This window comes from Hirundo rustica, chromosome 7, assembly GCF_015227805.2.
Source record: "Hirundo rustica isolate bHirRus1 chromosome 7, bHirRus1.pri.v3, whole genome shotgun sequence".
Classification (NCBI taxonomy): Eukaryota; Metazoa; Chordata; class Aves; order Passeriformes; family Hirundinidae; genus Hirundo; species Hirundo rustica.
The window spans coordinates 10088788-10113801 of record NC_053456.1 but is presented as its reverse complement, the minus strand read 5'-3'; the positions used below and the strand labels follow the sequence as shown (position 1 = coordinate 10113801).

The 25014-nt window shown below is 41.5% G+C and overlaps 1 protein-coding gene across 4 annotated transcripts in view; it reads right to left on the bottom strand.

The window, feature by feature from the left end:
- Positions 1-20860, bottom strand: part of MYLK (myosin light chain kinase) — a 197198-nt gene extending 176338 nt beyond the window's left edge. For 2 of the 4 annotated variants that reach the window (XM_040068945.2, XM_040068948.2), the window contains exon 1: positions 20636-20860. In XM_040068945.2, the coding sequence (XP_039924879.1) occupies positions 20636-20798 (163 nt within the window). In that variant the 5' untranslated portion in view covers positions 20799-20860. Of the gene's footprint in view, positions 1-8462; positions 8536-8741; positions 8840-20635 lie in introns of those variants that run through there. The other 2 variants (XM_040068946.2, XM_040068947.2) reach the window with 2 other exon arrangements.
- Positions 20861-25014: the final 4154 nt, after the last annotated feature.

Genomic DNA, 25014 nt, shown 5'->3' with positions numbered 1-25014 from the left:
AACTTTTGCCCTTGTGGCTATGATTCCCAGCTCTCAATTCCTCCCAGGAAATAAAATTAAAAATTTCAGTGTAAACTTTTTTCTCCCCTTTAATGTAGGAGTAGAAAAGGGGAAGAATTTGATGAATATTATCTGCTCTGTTGGCACTTAGACAGGCTATGATTGAGAGAAAAAACACCCCATGGAATATGTAAAAATAGATTTCATTACAAAACATAATTAGTTCCTGAAAAATATCCATTTTTAATGAATTCTTTTCCAAGTTTAATGTCATCATCACAGTCTGTTATATACTCAAATCTATGGCATTACAGGACGTTTGTACTAGCCTGTTTCCCTAACCAAAACAAACACACAGTTTAACTAGAATAGTATGTGTAAAGTTAGTGTGTTCTTGCCAAGACACTGCACTTTCACTGTTTTTTGCTTTTCTTCCCTCTGCTTCTGAATACCTTTGGGATGCGTCTTCATAAAGCAACTATTGAATCAACGTACAGAAAGTTAGTATTTTGCAATTACTTTAAAGGTAAAATTTTGGGTCAACTAACTGATTTTGGGGAAAAATTTAATACATTTACCTTCCTAAAGCCAAAACTTCTCCCTAGGTAATTCTCCCGAACTCTTAAGGTCAAGAGTGCACAACATTCCCAATTCAATCTATTTGTGTTGTTGAATGAAAACAGGTTAACGACGTGATCCAGACTAGATGCAACTCCAATGACTCCATACGGTCTCAAACACTTTGAGAATAGTCATGGTAATGATAAGCATGAGCTGATCTATCCAAAGTATGAAGCTGCTCATGTCTGAGTGAGAATCGTCTTAACCTGGCCATTCTCATAAAAATCAGCACTTCATACTGCCTTAGTCTTCCATGCAATGAAGTCAAGCTGCTGAAGACCCACAAAAAGTTTTTCTACCATTTTTCTACGTAAATTTCTCTTACTAGGTTGTTTATTCAGCCCATATTTTAAAAGTTCAAGTCCAAGAACTGCTGCAGTTTTAGTCAAAGATGGCGGGGTTTTTCAAGAAAATGTATCATAGTTTAAACAGAGAGATGACTGGTATGCTTTTAATCTTAAAACATGTTCTATACAGCTATAGCTTAAGGTATTTGTACTTATTTGCAGAGTATGCTTAACTAAGAAAAGTCCACAGAACAGCAACTTTGAGAAAAAAATGGAAGGAAGAACTCGAACACCACAATATCTGTTACATGAAACAGGTCTTTTCTAACCAGAGCTTGACCTTCCTTTTCAAAGGGAAAAACATCAATTAGGAAAACAAGGTGGTGCTGATACCCAGTGAATTTCCCAGTGGATCAGGACAGTGGGCAACACAAAACATGAAATGTACCATGTTACCCTCATAAAGAGCTCACTTAGATTAGTGCACCTATTTATCAAAGGAGAATAAACAGAGACATAGAGGAACATGCATACCTTAATCCCACACTGGTGTAAAGTGGTGTATGCTTCAGTAGGCAAGTAGTGGGCGGAGGTGTCTATTCCTTTTCTCTAAATACTTTAATGCAATTTTTAACAATTACGACAGTAAATTTACAAAAGTAAAAATATGTGGAGAGGGCATGTGAAATGCAGCAATCAGGAGATGGAATGAAGCAGTAGTCTGTCAAGCCAATAGTTTGTTTTGGTTTCCCCTCACCACCTTTTTCTCCGAATCCAGCAAATAGGGAAAAACCTCAGACAACCAACAGGAGTATCCCCATTGGCAGATGGATGTCTTTTATAGAGTTCATCTGCAATGGTATTCATGTCCCTCTCGGCCTCTGTTTGAACATTGTCACTATGGAAACAGATCTCTGATGCCCTGCACCTTATCAGGCCTTCTCTATTTAAATTCTTTTCTTGTGTTTTCAACAAAGCCATTCACTGAACCTCAACTAATCCAAGGTTCTGTTAGGGGCGAGGTTTTTGCTTGGTGGGTTTTTTTTCCTTCGCTATCGTGTCTCTTCCAAAAGATTCTGTCTCCCACTAATGCCATCTGACAGGCTTTATTTGACTCACACCTCTTTGGTTCCTGGCTCAAAAATATTATGGCCATATTTATTGCCAAACAGATTCTATAGTTTTTATTCCTCCCCCTTCTACCCCCCAGGGTACATAGTTTTCAATGAAAATTCCATTCATTCAGCAGCAACTTTTTCATTTTGGTTTTAGCTGTTTAGAATCTGCCTGCATCTGCATCAGATGTGCCTGTAAGCTCTCTCTAGAGCATTCCTAGGTTAGAGGTAGAAAGGGTTACATCTCTGTAATACCAACAGTTTATCAATTCCAGATGTATATGGAATCCAAAATCCTGTGTTTACAAATTCCAAATATTAGAATACTTTTGAGGAACAGAGAACAGGAGGGGAGCTGGGAAGCGTCAATGTTACATTATGCATATGAAAGAAGGCAAATCTGGGTTTGACCTCACTGCATCCAAATCTGCTGCACAGGCAAGAACCAGAGCAATTCTTCTACAAACTAAGAAAATGTTAATCCTGCAAGCGCCCCTGCAGTAGTAACTGAAATTCATGCTATAGTCCTCCAGCTAAGTAGACAAGCATTATTTACCTTTTGAGTTTTTAATATGGCCCATAACTGTAATTTAAAGTGAGTCTCCAAGAGACATTTTTAAGGGGATTTTCTGATACTTTCTATTGTGAGGAGAGATGGAGTCTTATCAGTTTGCATGAAACTTCAGTGTTGAGATGAATGGGAGCTATAAAACAATTTTATTTTATTCTTTTATTACCTTGGGTATTCTGGGGTGGCTGAGGAAGCAGAATATACAGCAACACAGCAGCCTAAGACATGCTGTGGCTCTCACAGTTCCCAAGGGGACTGCTATAAACATAGAGCCAATGGAAACTAACTATGGAAATGAGCTTCAAAGCCTCTTTATGACTTCCACTGGGACAAAGCACCTGTGTGCGTGATGATGCTTTACCAGAAGGTGAAACTGGAAGAAAGGACACACCTCAAACATTCCTTTTATAAATTTAACTGCATTATTTCTAGGCTTTAATTGAGCAAGCTCTCAGATGGAAGCAGGACAGCACAATTCACAGGTAATACTCACTGGAGCCCAGTTAATATTTCAAATGGAAATAGCTTTTAGGAGCCTCATAGAAAACCATAGTTGCTTTCATGTGTTGATACTGCAGAGGTGTGTTTATTTTCTCTACCCTCTTCATAATATACCACCTAACAGCTTTTGAGAGGTATAAAAACTGACACATCACAGTAATGAATTTTAAGTAATATTTTGTACAGCTAGTTTTGGTTTAATGAGGAACAAGTTTGAGATACAGCCAAGGAGAGGATGAAACACACTGCTGATTTTCAGGAACTTAAAAACTGGGATAGAAAGTGAGGAACTAGGAAGAATTGTGTTAATTTAATTTTTTGTCACAGCTTGCTTTTCATTAAAGGTGAAAATTGGGGCATTTCCAGGGACCATGGGTCTAACACCATCAGTGCAGCCACCTCCTCTTGCAGACAGCAAAGCACCACAGTGAGAGGTCAGTGGTGCTTCTGGAGAGCAACAGTTCCATGCCAAAAGCTGTATCTTTGCAACCTAATTGGGTTAACTTCCATATGTACACAATATCCAGGTTAATTTTGTTTATCAGGACAAACATCCCTCTTGAGTTTGAGCTCCACTCTTGCTAGCCACTGTTAACCGATATCAAACCACCAAAAGCAAACAGAAAAATACTAAAATAATTCTGAGTACTGGGAGAACGGCATAACCAGAGGCATAACAGCCGTAAGTGCAAAATGAACAGTGAACATACTCAGGTGAGAAACCAGAAGAACACTTCCAATATGGCAGACAGCAGCATCTTACTAAATAAAGGACCTCAGTTCTACCTATTTATCAGACTATGAAAGAGGTCGTAAGGCACAGCCATTGTAAATAAGGCTGGACAGACCCACCTGGGTCTCATTCACTGCAAGGATAGTTCTGGAGTTGGATACTTCTGTGTACCACATCATCCTCTCATTATTTCATGCAGTTCTCTCGGAAACTACTGAAAGTCATGCTTACATTTCTGAGGGCAGATCTGGGCAATTTGCCTTTAGCCTCATACCACTGAATACACTTCCTTATTCCCTCCCTGCCCGCAGATTTAAGAATTACACTGGGAACATAAATCTCTACTTCAGATTTCCTTGGTTTAGATGGACCAAGCCAAGCCATTTCCTGCCCCTCTCAAACATCTATGGCAACGAACCAAATTTCTTCTCCTATGGAAGAAACTAGCCAATGACACTGATATGTATTTTCTGTCCACAGTAATTCCATTTTTTAATACAAACTAGAGCAAGACTTAGGTTGCTTCTGTATTTTTCAGGCTGCTGTGGGTCTTCAAAAGACAATTTAAGTGGTGAAATGAATTTGGAACACTGGTTCTCCTCAAAAGCTTTCCCACAGAAAGCTTTAGTGATCCTTCCGCTAAAAACTGATCACCAGGCAGTTGCCATTAATTATGGCATGGAAACATCTGGCCAGAAATACACAAGACACAAATCATGCATTAGGGATTTAGCTGGTTTAGAGCTATGGCAGAAGGAGTTGGCTTTCTCACGTTGTGTCTTGTATCCATCATTTCAAACTCCTATGGCATTTTTGCTGATCTGGCTATAAAAAGAGGCAACGTAGAACTCAGGAGTGAAGCTGATGAAGGACAGGTCACAAACTGAATTTAAATGAAGTAGAGAAATGGAATTTAGCCAAAACCATGAGCGTCTCCTTGCTACACTGCATCCTACCAGCCTAGAGGCAGGGTGCAGAAGTCCATATCTGAAAAGAAGCCACTACTTAATGGTCTAGGAGAGAAAAAACAGGGTTTGCAGCATTGTTGATGTCAGCAGTAGTAGAATCAGCTGCCAGCCCTCTTAGAATGAGGAGGCTTATTGCAATAGGAGGCACATTGTCTCTAAAAAAATCTCAGAGAACATTACGAGAGAGTTGTCTCCAACATCTCAGATTTATAGCATGGCCTGGCTCAGAATCACTGCAATTTCAGAGATTCCTCCCAACAAAAACTGTTATTAAGGCCTGAAACTCTGGCCAAGGCTTTTATTCCTATAGTGGTTTATTATCATCCTCTCTTCTAACCCTAGAAGTTCAACAGCTCAGTGCTCTCCCTAAGCTGAATGTCAAAATGTGTGCAATAACTGTTGAGAGCTACAGGATCCACCTCCAATAAAGCACTTTCTGTGCAAACCACTGGGGGCATGTGGGGTCTCAAAGTCATCAAAACACATCTCCTCGTTCCACCTTAATCTCTTCTGACAGTAAAAGAGACCAAAAGGTAAGAAAGAAGAAAATTGCCCTGGCACATCCATAGGCCATATCAGGCATTGCTGCAGAAACAGTGTGGAACAGTAATGCAAAGAAGGTGGAAGAAAAAGTTCAGGGGAATTTCCATGGAATCTGCAATGCACAAAACAAATGAACAATACTGTTTGCACAGACAGCAGCTCTTCCAAACAGTTGAACTGGTTTTAAAATGAGTTAGAGGTGGTGAAACAGCACAGCTTGCAAATCCCACCAAAAAGTAAGCAAACTTTCAGTTTATTGAATCTGGCTCTTTTTCCTTCAGGGAACTGATACATTTTTCTAGGACTGAGAGGACGCAGATCCAAAGGCAGATCCATTGTGACACTCCAAGTCTCCCAGCTGATTCTTCTGCCCAAGAAGTCTGCACTTTATATACTGATATATGGAAGAAATCCCCGTGTAAGAAAAAGGAGATTAGAGGTCAATCTTTGCTTTAACAATAAAAATAAGAAGCTACTTCACAAACCATTTCAGCCTCATGGGTTAAATGGAACCAGCTGTACATGTGGCCATCATGCAAACAAAACACTGTCACTAAAAAGAAGCAATTTCTTTGTGGGTCAAAAAAGTGGGTAAGACACTACACTGCTGTCACAAAGGGGCAGCTCAGTCAGCCTGACCCACTGGATATTGTCAGTAATTCAATCCTTTCTCACCTATATTGAGCCTGACCAGTGCTGCCTGGTTGAAGCACAAAATACAGGATGAAAATTCTAAGCAGTGGTGTTTCCGGAATTTTTAACAGCTGCTGCCTGCTTCATTGCTTGAACTCAATTCTCTGAATTAAATCCTGTGAAATCCAGTATTTGCCCCAAGAAACACGTCTGGGATTATCCCAGGGATTTCACATGCACAGGATACATGCAGCTACAAAAGACAGCTCCCTGCTAACTGAAGGAGGAGCAGGTATTACAGGGCTCTTAAGTCTCTGCAAACAATATAGATATCATATCCTTTTCCTGTATTACTCTATAGACTCCAATAAATCTACAGAATTCAGTTTACCACAAGGCTACTGTTTTTCAGACCAACTGACCCAATGACTGGTATTTATTTGCTGAGACAAGCTCCATTAAAATAAAAAAGTAAGAAATCCACACTCTTCCTCCTCATCACCACAAAATGACATCTTGTTGCCAATCTGCCTGCCAGGAAGCCATCTGGAAACAATATCAATACCACAATCTATAGGCATCCCTCCAATGCATTAATCAGGTCATTAGAGTTCAATACTGACAGCATCTTTAGGAACTGGAAAGGATAAAGCTGTGGTAATAAGGCACAGTGAAGATGGATCCCCAGGGTCTAGTTAGATCTTCCCCTCCTTTTTTCTTTAAAAAGCATACAGCATTAGCATTTTGTTCCCCAGTGTTTGGTTTAAATTTACTATTCTGGAGAACTTCGAAGCTCAAGTAAGGCCTCTCAGTTTGACGCACAAACACGTAATGGAAAATGTCTTCCACCTCACTCCTGTCCTTAAAAGGACATTGAAAAAGTCTGGAGAGAATTAGATGGGGCATGACAGTGATTTGGAGACTGGGAAAAATAGACTTAAAAAAATATAAATATATACATATATCCATATTATAACCGAAACACATACAAAGTTCATTTTAAGAGCGTTACAAGTTTTCTTATCACACAGAGCAGTACCTTCAGAGGTAACCCAGCAGTACCAGATGCTAAAGTTATCTCAGAGACATACCAAAACCCAGGGGCTGGAAACTGAAGCTGCAGAAATCTAAATTTGAGAATTCCTTTCTTCTAAAGCATGAGGAAATGTATCAAATCAGGAAGAAAAAATAGTAATTAAAAAAAAAAAAAAAAGGAAAATAAAAAGAAAAAAAAAAAAGGTATTCTATGAGATTCTGGTCTCCCACCTTTCCTTCTCAAATGAGAAAAAACTCCATGTGATTTTCTGAGGGATTTGTTTCAACACCAGTTATTGAATATGGTACAAGATGAATGAAACAACACACACTTTTGAAAAGAAGCTGAGTAAATGCAGAACCACAGTAAATCCCCTGAGAATAAAGAAACAAACATATCACAAATATTCAGTTTTATCATTTCAGTACAGCTCCCCATTAGAAAAATTATCTACATATCTATGTATCTATCTATATACATGTAGATATATCACTGCACTAGAAGTAAGCAGCTGTTCATCATCTTGGACAAAGCTCTTTAGGGGTAGTGACAAGGTTTTCCTCAGTGTTTGCACAGCAAACTGGCACAACATAACTCCCAGTTAATTGCTGTACTCTGTAACTCCAGCATCCAAAAGGGAGCAGTCTGTCCTTGTTCTGAGTTTAAGTTATCCAGAGCTTTTCAAAATAACAGAATCAGATTCTGATACCAGACCTAAACTCAGGTTTTGTTTTCATAAGTTGAGATTCAATATTTGTGTACAGGGAATCCATGTAATAAGTTTAAAGGGTTATTTTTATCCTTATTTCTTTATTTTTTTTTCAGGCTACAAACTCCCCGAAGTATATTGTAGCAACTACATATCTACTTTATAAGCACCTAAAAGTCTTCTTGATCAGCAGACAGAGTAGAACAGCTATGGATAATAAGACATCAGAGTAAATGTAAAAACAGTTTCAGAAATTGAATCTCTTACTTTGTAAGACATTATTATTTTGGCTTGCCACTTAACTAAGTGCATATTTTTGCACTAATTTATCCAGTTGTGCCAATAGAACTAATATTAAATTTCAAGTATGGGGGGGGGGGGGTGGGAATAAAAATTGCACAATGAAGACTTGCATTGAATTAGGCTAAAAAATTCACCCCCAAAAAATTCTCCAGTGAGCTCCAGAGATTCTGCCTGTGAAGCATGCAGTTTAAAGCTAAGAGTTTAAATATTTGATAATTCCTAAATACTCTCATGGGTACATTTGCATTTCTAAGTGACTTTTTTTTTGGTTTATTTTGGGTTTTTTTCCAGTACATTAGGCTAAATCTAGGCTAAGCTTGCATTAAAGGTAAAGAAAGTATGTTCATTCACAAGTTTTATTCAGTGACGTTCTGAACTGATTTTAGTTCGAATAAGACAACTTTGCATTCAGACATAAAAACAGAAGAATCATCTTTCTTACCTTTTTTCAGGCCTTAGAGAAGTCCTTTCAAACTCCTTTCTTTCTGATACTTCTTTGTAAAGTGTTTTGAAACCTAGTGATGAAAGTATTAACAACTATGTATTTGACCATACCACTCATGAGACATTTTAGCAAAATCCTACAAATAATCCAAATTAAGGAATGTATTGTACAGTAAAAGAAAATTAATTGAAAGCAATGAATTATTATCTTGTTGAAATTATTGATACCTAAATATAAGAGAAGTGAATTCTGGCTGCAGTAGCTACATAAACCTACCAATCCTACTGCAGAGAAGAAGGTCTCTAGATAACAATGAAAATCCTTCTGAAGCCTGGCAGTGAGAGCAATACCACAGCTAGTCAAGGACCATAGAAGATCCTGACAGACACAGAAATTTCACTTGATAAGAAATCACTCAAGAGAATGGATTAGTCAGATACAGGACTGTAAGAAGTCTTCTGAATCATGAAGATCAGTTCCTCTCCATAATAAGCAACTGTTTCACTTGACATCATTTCCCTTGCATGTGTCACAATGAAGTGATGAGGTACAGGTTTTCACCACAGATGTTATTTCAGTCAGCTCTGATGAAGAAATTGCCCTGGCCAATTTCACTTTTTTTTTTTTTTTTTTTTTTTTTTTTTTTTTTTTTTTTTTTTTTTTTTTTTTCCCCCAGTAACTATAGAAATATAGAACTCTGCTTCATTATTTAGCTCATCATAGGATGAGGAACTCCTGCAACTCATCAGTAAAGTCATCACCCAGAGAGAGCATATACATTTCCAACAGCTTTCTGGTCCAGGAAGAAATGTAGTAGGCTTGAATCCAAGAGTTTCAACAACAAAGCACAGACACATAGCTAGATTTGAAGCAAGATTGGTCCAGCACTCACAGGTGAAGTAAAGGCTCAAACAGATGAACTCTGCAATTTTAGGTGTTTCTATTTACAGAATGCGAGGCATTCTGCTATTAGCAGGGGACCGGATGTGCCTCAGTGGTAAAAAAAAATATATTTATATCAAACAAAACCACAAACACTTTAATCCTGTGGTCAGGGCAAAGAGAAAACAGTACCTACATTTATTCACTTACCTAGGTATTGTTGATTAATATTAGCTTCATCTAGCCAAGCACTATTAATCAACAATAACTTGTTTGCATGTTTTGTTTCAATGCTGGATTACATCTGTACAAGCAGCCCTTCAAAGTGCATCAGTAGAGAGTAAACACCTGTACTGCTTCTTCAAATGCATACACATACTTTATGGAATAAGGACAATCCTCCAGTAATTGCACAGGAATGAATATAAACACACTTGAGCTCTTGTAAACATGTCCACAGAAACTTCTCATATAACCACAGAGTGTTCTCCTTCAGGTTGTTTTTTTTTCATGTCTGCAAAACTGGAAAAGCAAGGCTATCTTCTTGTTGGATATTTCAAGTGCGTAGGTTTTGAATTTATATATCATTTAGTCCAGGATTTCAGGAGTGCAAAGTTTTCATCACCACTGCACATAGTGTGTGCATGCAAAAGGTAATAACATATCCAGCTCCATTAGCACCAGAACAGCTTCATACAAAGCTTGTGCCCTTCAGTTTTGATGGATGGTTTCCACAGAGTATTATAGTACTGATAGCTGCTGTACACCAAGAACACATGAGGATGCTTAGAAATAATCAGAACTAGCACCCCTGCAAAAGAAAGGGATGATACAATATAATTTTTCTAGATCCATGTACATTTCTCCAGTGGAAAAGAAACTTCTAAGTACAGGGACCGTCTAAACCAGAGAAATCTATAAAGGCTACTTGTTCAGTAACACAAAGAACAGCTCTGATACAAGGGTCACCAAACAAAACCTATGAACAGTTATTTAATTTTAAGAAAGGGAATCATGTAAGGATGTGAAAAAAAATAGATAAAAGGAAGAGGGCACTCAAAAGGAGCAGTTCAAAAAGCAGGAAGCCTCAGGGAGAGTTAGGAGAGTATTGCAGGGCATAGGTCAGCTCTTAGAAAATGGATTGCTTAAGTAAAGACAGGGGAGCCCATAAAACATGGCAAGTAAAATGTAAGCAGGAAATTAAAAGGGCTAAAATACAATCCAAAAATTGCCTGCAAACAAAGATTACCGTGCTAGTAAGCAGCTTTTGAAATACATCAAGGACAGGAAACCAGCTAGGAAAAGCAGTCCAGCTGCTGGATGACAAAGGTGTATAAAGCACAGATGGGGATGATACAGTTGTAGCAGAGAAACTCAGTGAATTCTTTACACCAGCCTTTACTGATGAATCCTTTGGGGAGATTTCCACACCCAATACATTCTCTATTGCAAATCTGGTAGAGGAACCAGACCAATCTGAAGTAAAATCAAGAAATACCAGACTGAACAAGGAAGTTAGATCTTAATAAAACACTGAGACAAAACAATTTTCACACAAGTTCTGAAGAAACTCAAATACATATTTAAGGACCACTAGCCAAGGTGTGTAAGCCAGAGCTACAGAGAGTCTCTGTGCTTGAGAATCACAGATCCTGCCTGCATAACTTCCAGCTGCGGGGAACCTGGAAACCACAATCTGGCAAGTCTGAATTCATTTAAGTAGGAGAGTGAACGTTAGAAAGAGCAGTGCTTCACAGGCATTTTAAGATAGTGAGGAATCAGCAGTCCTGGGATCAGTGCTGGGACTGGAGTTACTCAGCATGTTGATCAATAACAAAATTAGATGATTAAGGAAAATGTTGGCAGGTAGGCTTTAGTTGTAGTAGTTCCTCACAGCAACATCAATTCTAAATATTCCTACTTGGAACCCAGAGCCATCCTTGACAGTTCTGGATGCCCTCAGTTCAGTGTTCAACAGCAGTTCAGAAAAGCCAGCGACTTCATTGGAATCCTCAGAAAAAGAGAAAGGCACGACATTCTGCTACTCCTCACAGCCCGAGAGCTCCCACAACTTCAGTACTGTGACCTGCTCTCTACATACCAGGAGGACATTACCAAGGTGTCAAAAAGGGCAACCAGATGGAAACAGAGAGACTAACAAGGCTCGGAGTCCTCAGTTTGAAAGGAAGGCATATGCAGTGTATATCACTGGGTAAAACAAAAAACCCGTGAGCTACTAAATGCAGAACAGTTGCTTGCCCAACCCTACGAAACTAGAACAAGGCAGTACTCACTGCAACCAGCTCATTTAAATAGAAAGGACATGTTTATCCAGCAGGTTACTAGCTCCTGGAACTTGCTGTCATGCAAGACTCTGAAGGCAAAGGATGTTCATGGGTTCAAAAACGGATTAAAAAAACTCCAGTCAACAGGTCCATAAATAGAGACTTAGACAACTAAACAGGTACATATCCTCTAATATCCTTAACAGAAGAGCTGTGGAAACTGGAGATGTATGGAGAGAAATGGATCCCAAGAAACAGCTGTTGGAGGCTCTCCTGTTAACTTGTCAGACACAAATACCGGGCTAACTGGGACACTGAGGCAGTTCTAAAGTTATTAGTTTTGTAGGTCGACTTAGTGCTTTCACACATCACACCACTTCCTGAGGATGAGCAATGATCCCAACAAAGGAGCAAGGTGATAGAAAGCAAACAAATTCATTACCCCTTTATGACAGGGGTGAGGATGGGACAGGGACAGATACAATCAGCAAAGAAAAGGAAATGAAACAATTTAGACCACTTAAAGGTGCCAGAACTTCTCTTATAACACCTTTTCCCTGAAAACACCTTTAACATCTGTGCACACAGTACAATAAGTAATTATTTTACCCACCCAATTTAATTTTTACTTCATCAAAGTTTCATTTTAGAAGCATTTTTTAAATTAACACCATCTTTGAAGACAGAAAGTTATTTATAGCTCTAAAAATGCAATCAGCAAGGCTGTATTTCCTGTCTTGTAAGTGAAATATAAGCTTGGACAAAAGGAAAAAAAAACTCACAAGAAATGCAATTTACAGCAAGTTTGTTTTCAAGACAATAAATCCTTTGTTTTGATGTTCAATTTATTTCATTATCTTGTTACTCATACAGTTTTAAAAATATTTTTATTTGGCCCTTGGGGAAAATTTTTCTATGCTAGACAGATAAAAAAACTAACAAAATTTAACAAAGTTCTCATATTCCTGCCTTCAACACAGTCTGTCTCAAAACCTTACACTTGTAGGAAAACTAGCTAAAAAGGAACTAGCACAACAAAACTCACCACAGAAATCATGACAGGCACGAAACATCACACATTTTCTCCTTCAGTTTAGTGAGAAGCAGGCTTGTTACTACAGTCCCCTACTCCAATATCAATAGCCATACATTACTAAAACAATAAACTTTTATTACAGGTGTATATACATATAACAAACCCACAGGATCCTGCAGTGCTCATGAACCGATGAGCAAGCTCAAAGAAGGTTACCTCAGTTGTCCAGCAAAATACAATATAATATAAAATCAATGTAACACCAAGCACTAAAACTTATTTATACATTTATGTTTACTTTCACCCTCTGAGATAAATCAGAACGTAAAAAAGTGGTAAAGCATTTGCAATTAGAGGATCCTGCATTAAGTTTAAGGCCAATAGCACATGTGGAGAACGGAACAAGGTCCACACTATTTTACCTGGAGAACTATCTGACCATGTCCGACTGTCCTTGCTGGTGAAGTGTCTGATTGTCCTTAACTTTTGTAACCCCATTTTCTGGCTGCCGCTGTGGTCCCGTCAGGGAGTGAGCCCCCACCCTGCTAACCAGGACCACGTCAACACCCACAGCTATAGCTTGGAAATGACCTGGAAAAAGAATATAACTGAGCTCTGTACCAGGGAAGAGCTAAATAGATTGAATGGGAACTCAAAACTTTATTAGTCATCTGAAGTGATGATAAAGGCCCAGTTTCAGGCAAATTGAAGGAGCAATGCTTCTGCTAACTGAGTTTAGAAGCAATTTAAGAAAACACACAAGAAATTGACTTTTGCTCTGCACAAGATGGGATTATTTGATCAATAAGTACCCCAGTGCCCACGTTCAGGCTTTAGCATATAACTTGAGCAAAATTCCCCATCAGTTGCAATAAAACCTTGGTCCCACAGGCCGGGGCTGAGGTAAAATGGCGGGAAGCGCTTTGCAGGCGGCACGGCAGGAGGTCAGGCCTGCACAGCACCGCTCCTCACCCACCCCTCACCGTGAGGGGATTCCCTCCTGGAAACCGGCTGCCATCCCACAGACACACCTTTAGGCACATCCCTGAGCAGGGCTGAGGGAGTAGGGAATGCAAATCCTGCCCCTCCCTTGGGAATGCTGGAGCTCAAGGCTTCCCAAACCCACCGCCTCTTCCATTCAAATGTGCTCACTCTGCTCACAAGCACAGAGGCTTTCACAACAACGTGAAAAACTGCTGTACTGCAAAGGAACCGGAAAATGAGTAGGAAGAAGAAAGGGAAATGTAGGAGAAAATAAAACAAACCTTCTTCCACCACTCCTCTGTCTGTGAGAAAGAGGCAGACTCCTAAGCCAAGAGCACATCTTAAAAACCTGCAGGATACATTCTCAGATATTTGCCTGTGTCTTTATATAGAGTTCAGTTAGCGCTAAATGCCTCCAGCTGGTTTCAAGTTACAGCCAGGGGAAGTAGTACCATAAAATTCCTCATAGCCACCCGAACCATTACTCTTGTATTTTCTTCCATGTGGGGTCATCACACCCCCTCTGGAAAGCTTAGAGGTGTGATACCACTGCAGGCCTCTTCAGAGAGAGCCTGACAATGGTGTATTATGAGGCTTGTTGTAACATCCTTTCAAAATTCTTAAGGTCCAGTGGTTTAGAGAAGAGGGCCTTTTGTGTCAGCTGTCAGCTCCAGGAAGCTCCTGTCACTGGCATGGAGACTGCATATGGAAAAGGGCTGCTAAATAGACCAGTTAAAAGAATATAGGCCCAGTTTTGCTCCCACGTCACTGAAAACCATGAATGCTGCATCTCTGTTGAGGTCAGAGGAACTGCACTGCTGTGATGATGGGGGTGAGACACCAGCTGTTGTTTCCAAGCCAGGGCTCCCTCTGTGATGTTCTCTCAGGCTCTGCCCAAGATACAGCCCCGGGGCCACCAGGACCACAATGTCAGCTCTCAAACAGCAGCAGCAGCAGCCTGTGTGCAGGCTGGGCTCCCCAGCTGAACCCAAACAGCTCAGCTGTAAACTTACCCTGCGCAGAACAGAAGAGGTTTCTCACCTCCAAAACCAGGCTGGACTTGAACTAGTGATGAGTCAGTAATGCTTTCAGACATGAAGAGCTCACTTAATATCTTCCTCTTCCACCAAAGGAAAGGAAAGCTTATGATCCTAAAAGATCTGACATAAATAACCTAAGCAAAACAGGCCATTCTTGACAAATTTCTCTTTCCTGCATATTTTAAACACAGCTTGCTTATTGCTTTTGGTTTGTAACTTTCCTTTTGATACATTCAACAGTGTAAGAACATGCAGTGTATGCCTGACCTGGACTTTGTGAGTGCTTCTTACAGAACACGCCCTCCTACTTTAGTCTTTTCACCCAGTCAGACTTAGTCCTTGTCCAGGAAAGATGGTCAGTATTTCGGTTCTGAGCTTTTTGTTGCTGTAGTTTTGTTTTTGTTTTTTTTTAAATGACATTGGTTCCAATTACATGACATAAAACATGCAAATGAAAAATTACTTCAGTATTTAACAAACTGCTTACACCATTATAAAGAATTAATGGAATCATATATTTCTTCCACTAGGAGACAAGCAACTTCTTAATAGTCAACACTGGCAAAAAAAAATCAGGCAGCTATATGCATTTTATAATGGGGTATTAAAGCAGACATCCTGATTACTATTTGCACTGCACATACACATATTAAATTAAATTGTGACTGTCATTTAGAAGATACAGAAAATCTCCCACCCCAGACTCACCTTGTTTGCCTATTGTTTTGCACTGGAAGTGCTCATCAGTTTATAGAATTTAGAGAAAGCAACATCACCTTGAAATCAAGTACAACAATGCCCTGCTTGGAACACAAAGCTAGGAGCTCCAGTTCCTCTGGCCCATGCTGCCTGCAAAATACAGCTCTTACAGGCCTCTGCAGCAAACAGGAAATTTGCAGTACTTCCAGGCAGATAAGAAATGCTAAAACTGGGATCCTTTCATTATTTGGAATAGCTCAGAGTGCCTGTGCCATTCCGGGTACCACTGTGTCTCCCAAGTCCTCTTTGAAAGAGTATTTGCAACCCGGTCCTTGGTCTCTCCATTACTCACTCATCCTTTAACATTTTGCTGAGGTTAACAATCAGGACAGTGATTTCTGCTGCTTAGCAGTGGCTCCCACTGAAAGCTGGATTACACTGGTTTTAAACCGTATATAAAAGGTCTCCAAGTGAAACTACAGGCTTGGTGATCAGATTATCCTTCACTACATAGTTCCAGTATCCTTTTTGGATACTTCTTTTTTTTGTTCAGACATCATCCTGACACTCTGCAAATACCTCAGATCACAGGACTGCTGAAGAACGACAGAAAAAAAGCCATAAAACAACAACTCAGAATAACGATTTTAACCTGCTGTGCAATAATTAGAAATAAACTGCAGTGAGTGTGTAAAACAGCACATGCCATCACTCACTTTCCTCAGCCAGGATGTCTGCGGACTCTCAGCAATTTATCACATTTCACAAGAAGCAGCAGAAAGTGATGCACAGGACTGAGAAACAGAGCACGTAATTTCTTGTCCCACAGGTTAGATCTTCTACTTGCACACAGAATGTATTGTCTGTTTGAACCCTTTTGCAATGAAGAAAATAACTGAAACATCCCTTTGCAACAATTCTGTATCCTGTGACACACTGGCTGCATCACAAGCCCTAAAACTGCCTTTGGTACCATGGAACCTATGCATACAAAATAGCACTTCAGTCTGAAGAATTAATATGCTGTCAGCTGGTCGTGTTTTTGGCAAGTGAGTGAATTTAATCCAATTACAGCAAAGGTGACGAGGTCAAACTGACTCTCAGTAAAGGATCACCAGAACGACTGTCCTCAAAACAGAAGACACTGCAGCTTGCTAGACATGCTGTAGTGAAGTTTAGCAATGCTCAGACTTGTTATAACAAAGGTAAGTGCCAAGAAACAGCGTAGTGCCAGCAAACAGAAGAGGAAAGGGATTCAGCAAGAACACACTTAGTAAAGCACACTGTAATCCTAAGCACTTAATTGCCTTTGGCAAGAGCTGCATCCCATTGCTGTCTCAGAAGTCGTTTTATCTGCAACTTGATGCTCACAGCTACAGGGATGAATGGAGTGGGGGAGGAGAAGGAGCTGGGGGAACTAGTGAGAGAACTACAGTTACCAGTCTGTCTTTGATGAGCTACCAAAGCAAAATATAAAAATTACTGGTATGTGCAAAGCCTGATCTGCATATCCGAGGCCTCTCATAGAAGCAAATGAAACCAACTCTCCTCCAGGCCCTTTAAATCACCTACAGTGACAGAGAAATTTGTTGTAGAGTAACACACCTGTATTTATACTTTAGTATTTGCGTATGACTGGCCTCACTTTCAGTCATTCTCACTGAACCCATGTAGGTCAGTGTTAATTTGAAGGTGTAGCCAAACTTTGTTTCTTTTCCCTGCCTCTAATGCAGCATTCACAAATATTTTGCAATATGTTAACCCCAACACATTGTTCCCACATAAATGGAAGACTCAAAAATAAATAATGCACCAAGCCTCTTTAATTAAATAAGGAGTTTGGGGGAGGAGTTTCTGCAGACCCTTTTAAATCTTAAAGCCTGCCAACTGGATGAACAAAAGGTAGATTAGGCTCACATGATAAATCCCAGCAAACCTGAAAAGCCTTTGTTAATAAGTCACTAAGGGAATTTTTCTTTTTTTCTGGGAATTTCTGCTCACCAGAAGTGGGAGTTAAGATTATTCAAACAGGTTTGGTTTCCAGCAGCATTAAATGGGTATATGCCTCATGGAGCTCTAATCTCCTCATTTCTATAGAGCTCAATTCTCCTTTCATTCCTACTAAAGCAGAACCAGTTATTCCTAGCTTTTATAGGGGGAGCAGCTGCTGAAAGTTCACAGGCAAAAAAAGTTTATGAAATTAGTTAAGATTCCCACGAAAGCTAAACTGCAATTCTATATCAGCTTTAATAGCAACAACAACAACAGGAATATAAATGTATTTTCATTTCACTTTGGCATTTCTTTCATGTAGCAGGTTGCTAATGAGCCTTTTAAGTTTTCATTCATAAGTTAGTGTTCAGTAGCTTGTTCACAGAGTCAAATGACATGTTAGTCTGGCAATTAGTTTACTCTTCTGTCTGTAGAGAGGCTTAATGAAAACATTATTAGAGACAGACCTTGCAGTAGCACACCCAATAGACCCTGTACAACTGCACAGAAGAGACACAGATTTCAGCAAAACCCACGCTGTAAAAGACACAAGTTTCAGTAAAACCCAGACAACATAGACAACATTTAAAGCTATGCTAAATTTAAAAAAACTCCAGGGTCCATCCTACCTGGAACCATTTGGGTTCACTAATAAATCCTTTTCAGCACTATAGATTAATCATATCTTCTCTGCATCCAGTGCTGAAATCCAAACAACATATGTAGCCCTAATGTACATCATGGAAGCATTCTCATCAGTGGGATGAAGGCAACTGTACCAAGCTTGCTAAGATCCTGTTTGGTGTAGTGGATGCCACAGAAAAAGTTAAAAAAGTCTACTGCAACAGGTGCAGCAATGTGTTTCTAGAGCCATTAGAGAAAGGATCACCTAATAACCTTCCACAGGAGGTTATTAAAAAAAAAAAAAAAGAGTAATTTAGCATCAGAGGAGAGTGTGTTAATCAGTCAAGGGAAGAAAAAATTACCTTCACCTGTAGAATAAAGTTTGGAAAAGCTATTGAGTACAGCTCTAAACACAGTGAAAGCAAACAACCACAGCATGTTTTATTATGTACTTGACAAGTTTATGAATGAAAGGATATGAGTATGTCTGCAAAACCAGGATCACTTCCAGCCCTGAATTCATGCTCAGACCTGAATTCAAACTACCTAGAGGAGTCCAACAACCACAGACAGTTCTCCAGAGTCTAAGAAGAAACTTCAGCCATCTCCTTACATGGCTCTCAAATAGAGCTTCTGAGCGCATTTTCTGGATTTAGACACCCACAGCTTTAAGGCACAGCATTTGGAGCAGTTCTGAACTCTATTTATATCTGCATTTTGTTTTAGGAGGGCTCTGAAAGTAATTTGTAGCTGTTGGTTTATAGTGTTTCTAAGTACAGTGTATTTGGCCTGCGTAAGGATATTGGTATGGATTTTGATTGACTGTAAAAATCGGATCATCGCCCAGAGGAAGTCCTAATGAACTCAAAGGAGGAGACAGGGAGAACAGAGAACACAAAACAGACCAAAAACTGGTGAAAAATTACGCGTCTCTTACATTTAACCTAAGCCAGTGGCCATACATAATCCCAGCCTATTTCAGACTTTATAAATTCCCTTTCAGCATTATACAAGCAAACCAACAGAACTTCACTGAATTATTTCCTCCATTCTCCTTTGCACCATGCAGCAGGGCAACTAAAGCTATGGACACAGGTTTGCAACAGCAGAGTATCTGATTTATAACTTTCTTTGCAGCAGACCTTTTAAGACTTCCCTACAAGACCAATAAAAGTGGGGTCAGTGATATTAATTGGTGTGAGCCTCCCACGTTTATATAAAACTCTAGCTGTGATGTTTATTAAACCAGGCATTTCCTTTCTGCTCATGTCCATCTAAAAGGTTAAATGCCATTAATACGTCACACACCAGCACAGGACATCCTGCCTATCATTCTAGTGGCTGGTCCTCTGATAGCAAACATTCTCCTATCACAACCAAAAAGTCACTCCAGTTACCTTTTGAGTTAAAACACTTGTCCTGCAGCATTCATTTTCAAAAGGTTAAAGATAGGCATAACGCTAGTGTATTATGAGAACACAGCACACAGTGACCAGCTACAGGTTAGTATCACTTTAGGAAACAGAAAATACTGGATATGTGCCAGAAGAAAATTAACTATTCAGTTATTAAATATAAGTTTGGTTTAAAAACAGAAGGCTCCTAAAATACACTCCTAGAACCTAGTTCCAGGAACATCCCAGCAAATATATAGTTGCACAGGAAGACACATATCATAATCTGCAAGTAATAATGCTAGTCATTAGCAGAATAAAATAAAAAGCATTCCCAGCACTCCAGAAAGAGGCAGCATAATTTTGTAGAGTCTTAGCAGGGAACACACCGTCTGCATGTCATGTAACTCCACACTCACCACACACCCCACACACCCCCAGCCCCTTAAAAGAAGGGTGTGGAATCAGGATAAGTGCAGGATTGCACTTATCCTCTCAGCTATTCCCTTTGTAGGGAGGATTATGCACCTTTTAAAACACTTTTGATTCCACTTCCTGACTCTAGAAGTATTCCTGTGGATTTACTCTGCAGAAAACCAGACTAGGGCAAAAAAAGTATCTTTAAAGTGTAAGAGGAGGGAAGGATCCTCTGTCTTTCCATCCCTGGTCTCCAGCCCCTGCTAGTCTGCCATGCCACCACTCCCTTCCCGCCTGAGTGCAGGGAGCAGTGCCAGGCCAGTGTCCAGATGTGCACACACAGGAAAGAGGATTAAAAGGCAAAGAATCCCCGAAAGCATATTGCTCCATAGCATGAAGGCAGCCTGCAGAGAAGTGACTTCCCCGCCTCTGCCAAGTTAATGATTTTAAACATCCATCCCCTTCCCCCATCCCCATGCAGGGTGTTTAAGTGGTGTCACAAGGATTTATCCTTCTCTGAGACCCTAAGTATGTTGTGCGACACATAAATTACTTTGAGAACAGCAGAAGTTAAAAAGAAACAATCCCAGCACATACATTTTATCTGAAACATTATAGATGTAGATGTGTAGTGAAGGAATGTTACCTCCACATATGCACCTCTATATTTGAAAGGCTCAGGAGGCCAAGAGAGAGCCAGAGAGATTATCCTTACAGCCGAGCCTATAAATGCTTCATCTTAGAAATCCTTTGCTACCTGCCAGCAGAGAATAATAAAACCGTAAAAAATCATACATAAAAGATGACAAGTACTTACTACCAGGTTTGCTTGCTCTGGGATTAACGCACTCCGGGAGAGGAGCCGTAGGTGAACCCTCCTCCGTGCCGGAGCCCAGCTGACGCTCTCGCCGGGGAAGGGACGGGGGCTGGGCTGAGACACCCGCAGGAATTCCCCGGCTCCGGTGCTCCAAGCCCGGCATGTGCCCGCAGCCCGCGCCGCTGGGCTGGGCTGGCTCGCTGCAGCGCCGCTACCTCGTCCCTCCGGAGAAGCAGGTTTCCCTCTTCTCCTTCTCCTCCTCCTTCTCCGCCTACTTCACCTCCCCCTGCGGAGGATGCCGCGGTACCCCACACCCGTGCCCGCCCACGGGGGCGTCCCGGGCCGCAGCCGGCAGGGAGAGCCCTGCGGCTCCGGGGAGCGCTGCCGGAGCCGCCTCGACCCGAGCTGCCCAGCCCCGGATCTGCGGCTCCGGCGGCAGCCCACCTGCCGCTCGGCCGTGCCGGGCCGTGCCGGGCCGTGCCGGGTTGTGCCGGGCCGAGCCGTGCCGTGCCGTGCCCGGCCGTGCCGGGCTGTGCCGGGCTGTGCCGGGCTGTGCCGGGCCGAGCCGTGCCGTGCCGTGCCGGGTTGTGCCGGGCCGTGCCGGGCCGTGCCGGGTTGTGCCGTGCCGTGCCGGGCCGTTCCGGTCCCGGCTGCCCCGCGCACTCCGGCAGCGGGGGTAGCGCGGAGCCCGCGGGGGAAGCGGTGCCCAGCGGCGATAGCGCTGCGGTCGGCACGGTTGCCCTTCGCTCCTCCCCGGCCGAGCCTTCAGCGGCCGGGGGTCCTGGGGGCCGGCGGAGAGAGGGGGACAGCCAGCCCGGCAGCTGTGGAGCGCGGCTCGCCCAGGTGGGGCGGCCGCGGATGGGGGCCGTCCGGGTCTGGGTGCGGGGTGTATGAGGAGCGTGTGCGGATGCACGTGGGGGCCGTATGAGCCGTGCGCTGGAGAGCCTGCAGGGATGTGGGGGTTACAGACCTTGCATCTACGGGGTGCGTGTATGGGAAGTGTAGAGTGTGGTTATGGGCTGGCATGGGATGTGAATGAAACACGTGGGAGATCTGTGTGTGTGTTCTGGAGGAGCTGCATAGCTTGCATACAGGGGAGAACGCAGAGGATGTAGGTGAAGGTTTGCGTGGGACAGGAATTGGATGCCCTAGGCGTGTGCACGTGGGTATGTACGGCAGCGTAGGGGTCTGTATGGAGCTGCAGCCCCACCATGCAGTGCTCCGATGCCAGCCACAGGCATTCTCTCAGGCACACGGGGGTCAGGGCTGCTCCTGCCCCAGGGCCTACCTAGGGCCCATGCTCTGGCACATCTGCCGAGGGACGTCCAAATCTGGGGCAGCGGATTTATTTTAATAAACCGTTTACAGTTAATTGTGTTAAGTGCTAAAGTAGTGTAGAAGGAGAGCAAATGCGAGATGGAGACAAATTGAATCCTCTTCAATGACAAGACCTTAGAACTGCTGTTTCATAATGTGGGGCTGGAGACCCAAGAGGAAATGTATGAAATTGCATACATTGCTAACATAAAGCTTTTATACTCTGATACTTTACTTTTTTTTTTTTTAATTTACTCATTTAAAAAACAAAATGACCTCCATATTTGAAATTAACTTATAGCCAGATCATAAACATACAATGGGGATAGACATGCAAAAAGCCCAGGTTCTAGGGATAAAGCCTTTCTCTTCTGTCCTCTTACATTCTTCTGTGCTGCAGATCGCTGCTAGGTATGTTAATACATGGTTCTGAACTGCTGCAGGAAAAGGAAAGCACAAGCTGTAGAAAACCTGCCTCCTCACCAGGCACTAACATACTTTTAAGGGTGATGCAGTAAACCACAGCCCAGGCTACAATTCTTTCTCTCCCCTCATTGTTTCATCTTAACAGCTGGCAACTCAGAAAAATGGGGCCAAGATAAGCAAGAAGCAAAGCCATTCTTGGCTGCAGTGATGTCAAGAATGTTTGCAGAGAACTCGATGTTTTCCATTTTGATTCTGAGGTGAATTTTTCTGCCATTGATAGAGCATGTGTCCTGAACCCGATTAGGCTGTACATGGAGGCAGTGCAGGATGCTGCCTTTTCCTGGTACCTGAGCTTGTGTGCAGGATGAGAGCAGTTACCAGCATGAGTCCCTGAATAGTTATCGCCATCACTTCTGACTTTTTCAGGTGCAGTACAACGGGAGTGCACTGCGGGGAATTGCTGCTAACTCTTCAGGAGGAGGCAGTGTTAGTTTTCTTTTTCCTAGTTCCTTTAGATTGACTCTTAGGAGAATAAGGTGCTTTCACTGTTTTAAAGGCTCTGGGACTTTGAAAATAGGTTAATAGATACTTATTTATTTATTTATTTTATTTATTGGCCAGAATCACTGAAAGGAGAATCCTAAAGGAAAGTTATTTTATTGTCAGAAGTTCCAAGTACCTTAGTCCTCACTTGCTCTATTCAGCCTTTCTCCTTGTTGGTTACATCCAGCCAGACTGATACTCCTGGGCCTTTTCCTTCTCAGTGCAGGGTTGTGGCAAATTCTGGATTGCCAGATGTTTTTCTCTTTAGTCTAAAACAAATGGACATCCAGCCCTCATCTTTCCTGAAGATATCTTTCCTGAAGTCTATAGTGGATTTCAGATGGCAATGCATGCACACAGAGTTCCACAGCTACACACCCATCAGCACATGAGCTGTTAAAAGCAAGATGCTTGTTGTATGAACACTTGTTTTCTGCAGATAAATTATTATTTGGCATTAGAATACAGAAAGCACACAAAAATGAAAGAGCCACACAGAGCCAGGGACAAGCTTGCTTCAACCTTCTCCGTGGTCTGACTGAAGACTGTAAAGCCAACACCATCTTGGAGAAAGTTTTTTTCTCAACATATTTTAACTGCTAAGAAGATGCTTCTCCACATCATGCTTATGCTTCTCTGTGCTGATTTCTAGCCTAGATTTCATGCAACCTTTTTTTTTTTGTAAATGTTCTCATGTCTTACCAGTTGAATCGTTGCTCTAGACAATCTTGTAATAGCATCTCTGCTTTCAATTTAAAATGATTGCTCAGGCTTTAAACACTCACAAAGAACAAGGCCCAGTGTTGCCAGTGAACCCACATCTGCCTTCAGCTGAGAGGGAGGAGTAGGAGACACTTGAATCGTGATGAAAGCCACAGAGCTCCATAAGGAGAGCAGACGGTGCCCCTGCTGGGTTTTGAGGGATTGACTCATTTTCAGCAGAGCTCATCTTTTTTCCTGTTTTATTTTGCTGTTTTGTGTTTTTTTTTTTTTTCTTTGCTGGTTCATTTTGTTGGGATTTTAATTGGACAAGTCAGATCAAGAAGAAAAAGGAAAAAAAACCTGAGGGATCTCCCATCCTGGTAGAATCCAGAATGACATAACACTTGATGTCCAGTCACAGTTCATCCCCAGAGTCCTTTTGGGACCATTTATCTTCTAGTCAGGCCTTTGTTCTAAGAGCCCTCTAGGATGCTGGAAGTCAATAATTCCACTTCTTTAGATGCTGATCTTAAATCTGATCAAGCTCAAGATAATGAAAGTTCAGATATGACATTTAATGAATGCTGCTGGCTACAGTAATCCTGTGCATTCTGAACTGGCTGCTTGAGGGTTGTTTTTTTAATTGTAAACATCCTCCATGCAGCTGCTCCAGGGATGTGTTTAGGAAACAGCGGCTGGCTGTGTTTAAAAGATTTCAACTCATCTTGACCTACATTTAGATTTTTGTAGCTTGCAAGCCACGAACTATAACCAACAAACCCCTCAGAGAGCTTATATAGCTTCTGTAGAGCAGGGCACAGGAAATGAGTGGAGGATGAAGTTACCCAGCTGAAGTGTTAGGAAAAGTGAGTTACTGAAGCTGAACTACGGGGTTCAGATGATTATCAGGTGATCAGGAGAACAAGGAGCGGTGCTGCATAGAGGGAGTAAAGATAACCTCTCCTTTTGCCTTGTGCTTTCATCCCCATTCATTCTGTCTGAAGAAATCTTTCCTAAAAGCCTTTTGGCTCCTTTCAGGATAAAGTTCAGGAGGTACCCAAACACAATTGTATTTTGATATGTGCTGCCTTCTCACTTACACTTCTGCTCCAGGAATTGCTTAAGTTTAGGGCTTGTTCCTGATATGACCCCTAATTAAGCAGCAAAACTGCTAGAATCAGATACTGATTCTATTCTATCAAATTGACAAACATGTTCCTTTCCCGTCAAGTTAATTCCTAAATATCTGATTCTATCCTGCTATCTAGAATCAGATACTTAGGAATTAATTGGAAAGAAACACATTTGTCCATTTCCCTGAGCCCATTCTTTCTTTTCTTTCTGACACAAGAGCTTGTTTTGTTTTTTTTCAGAATGTAAACACTCATTTT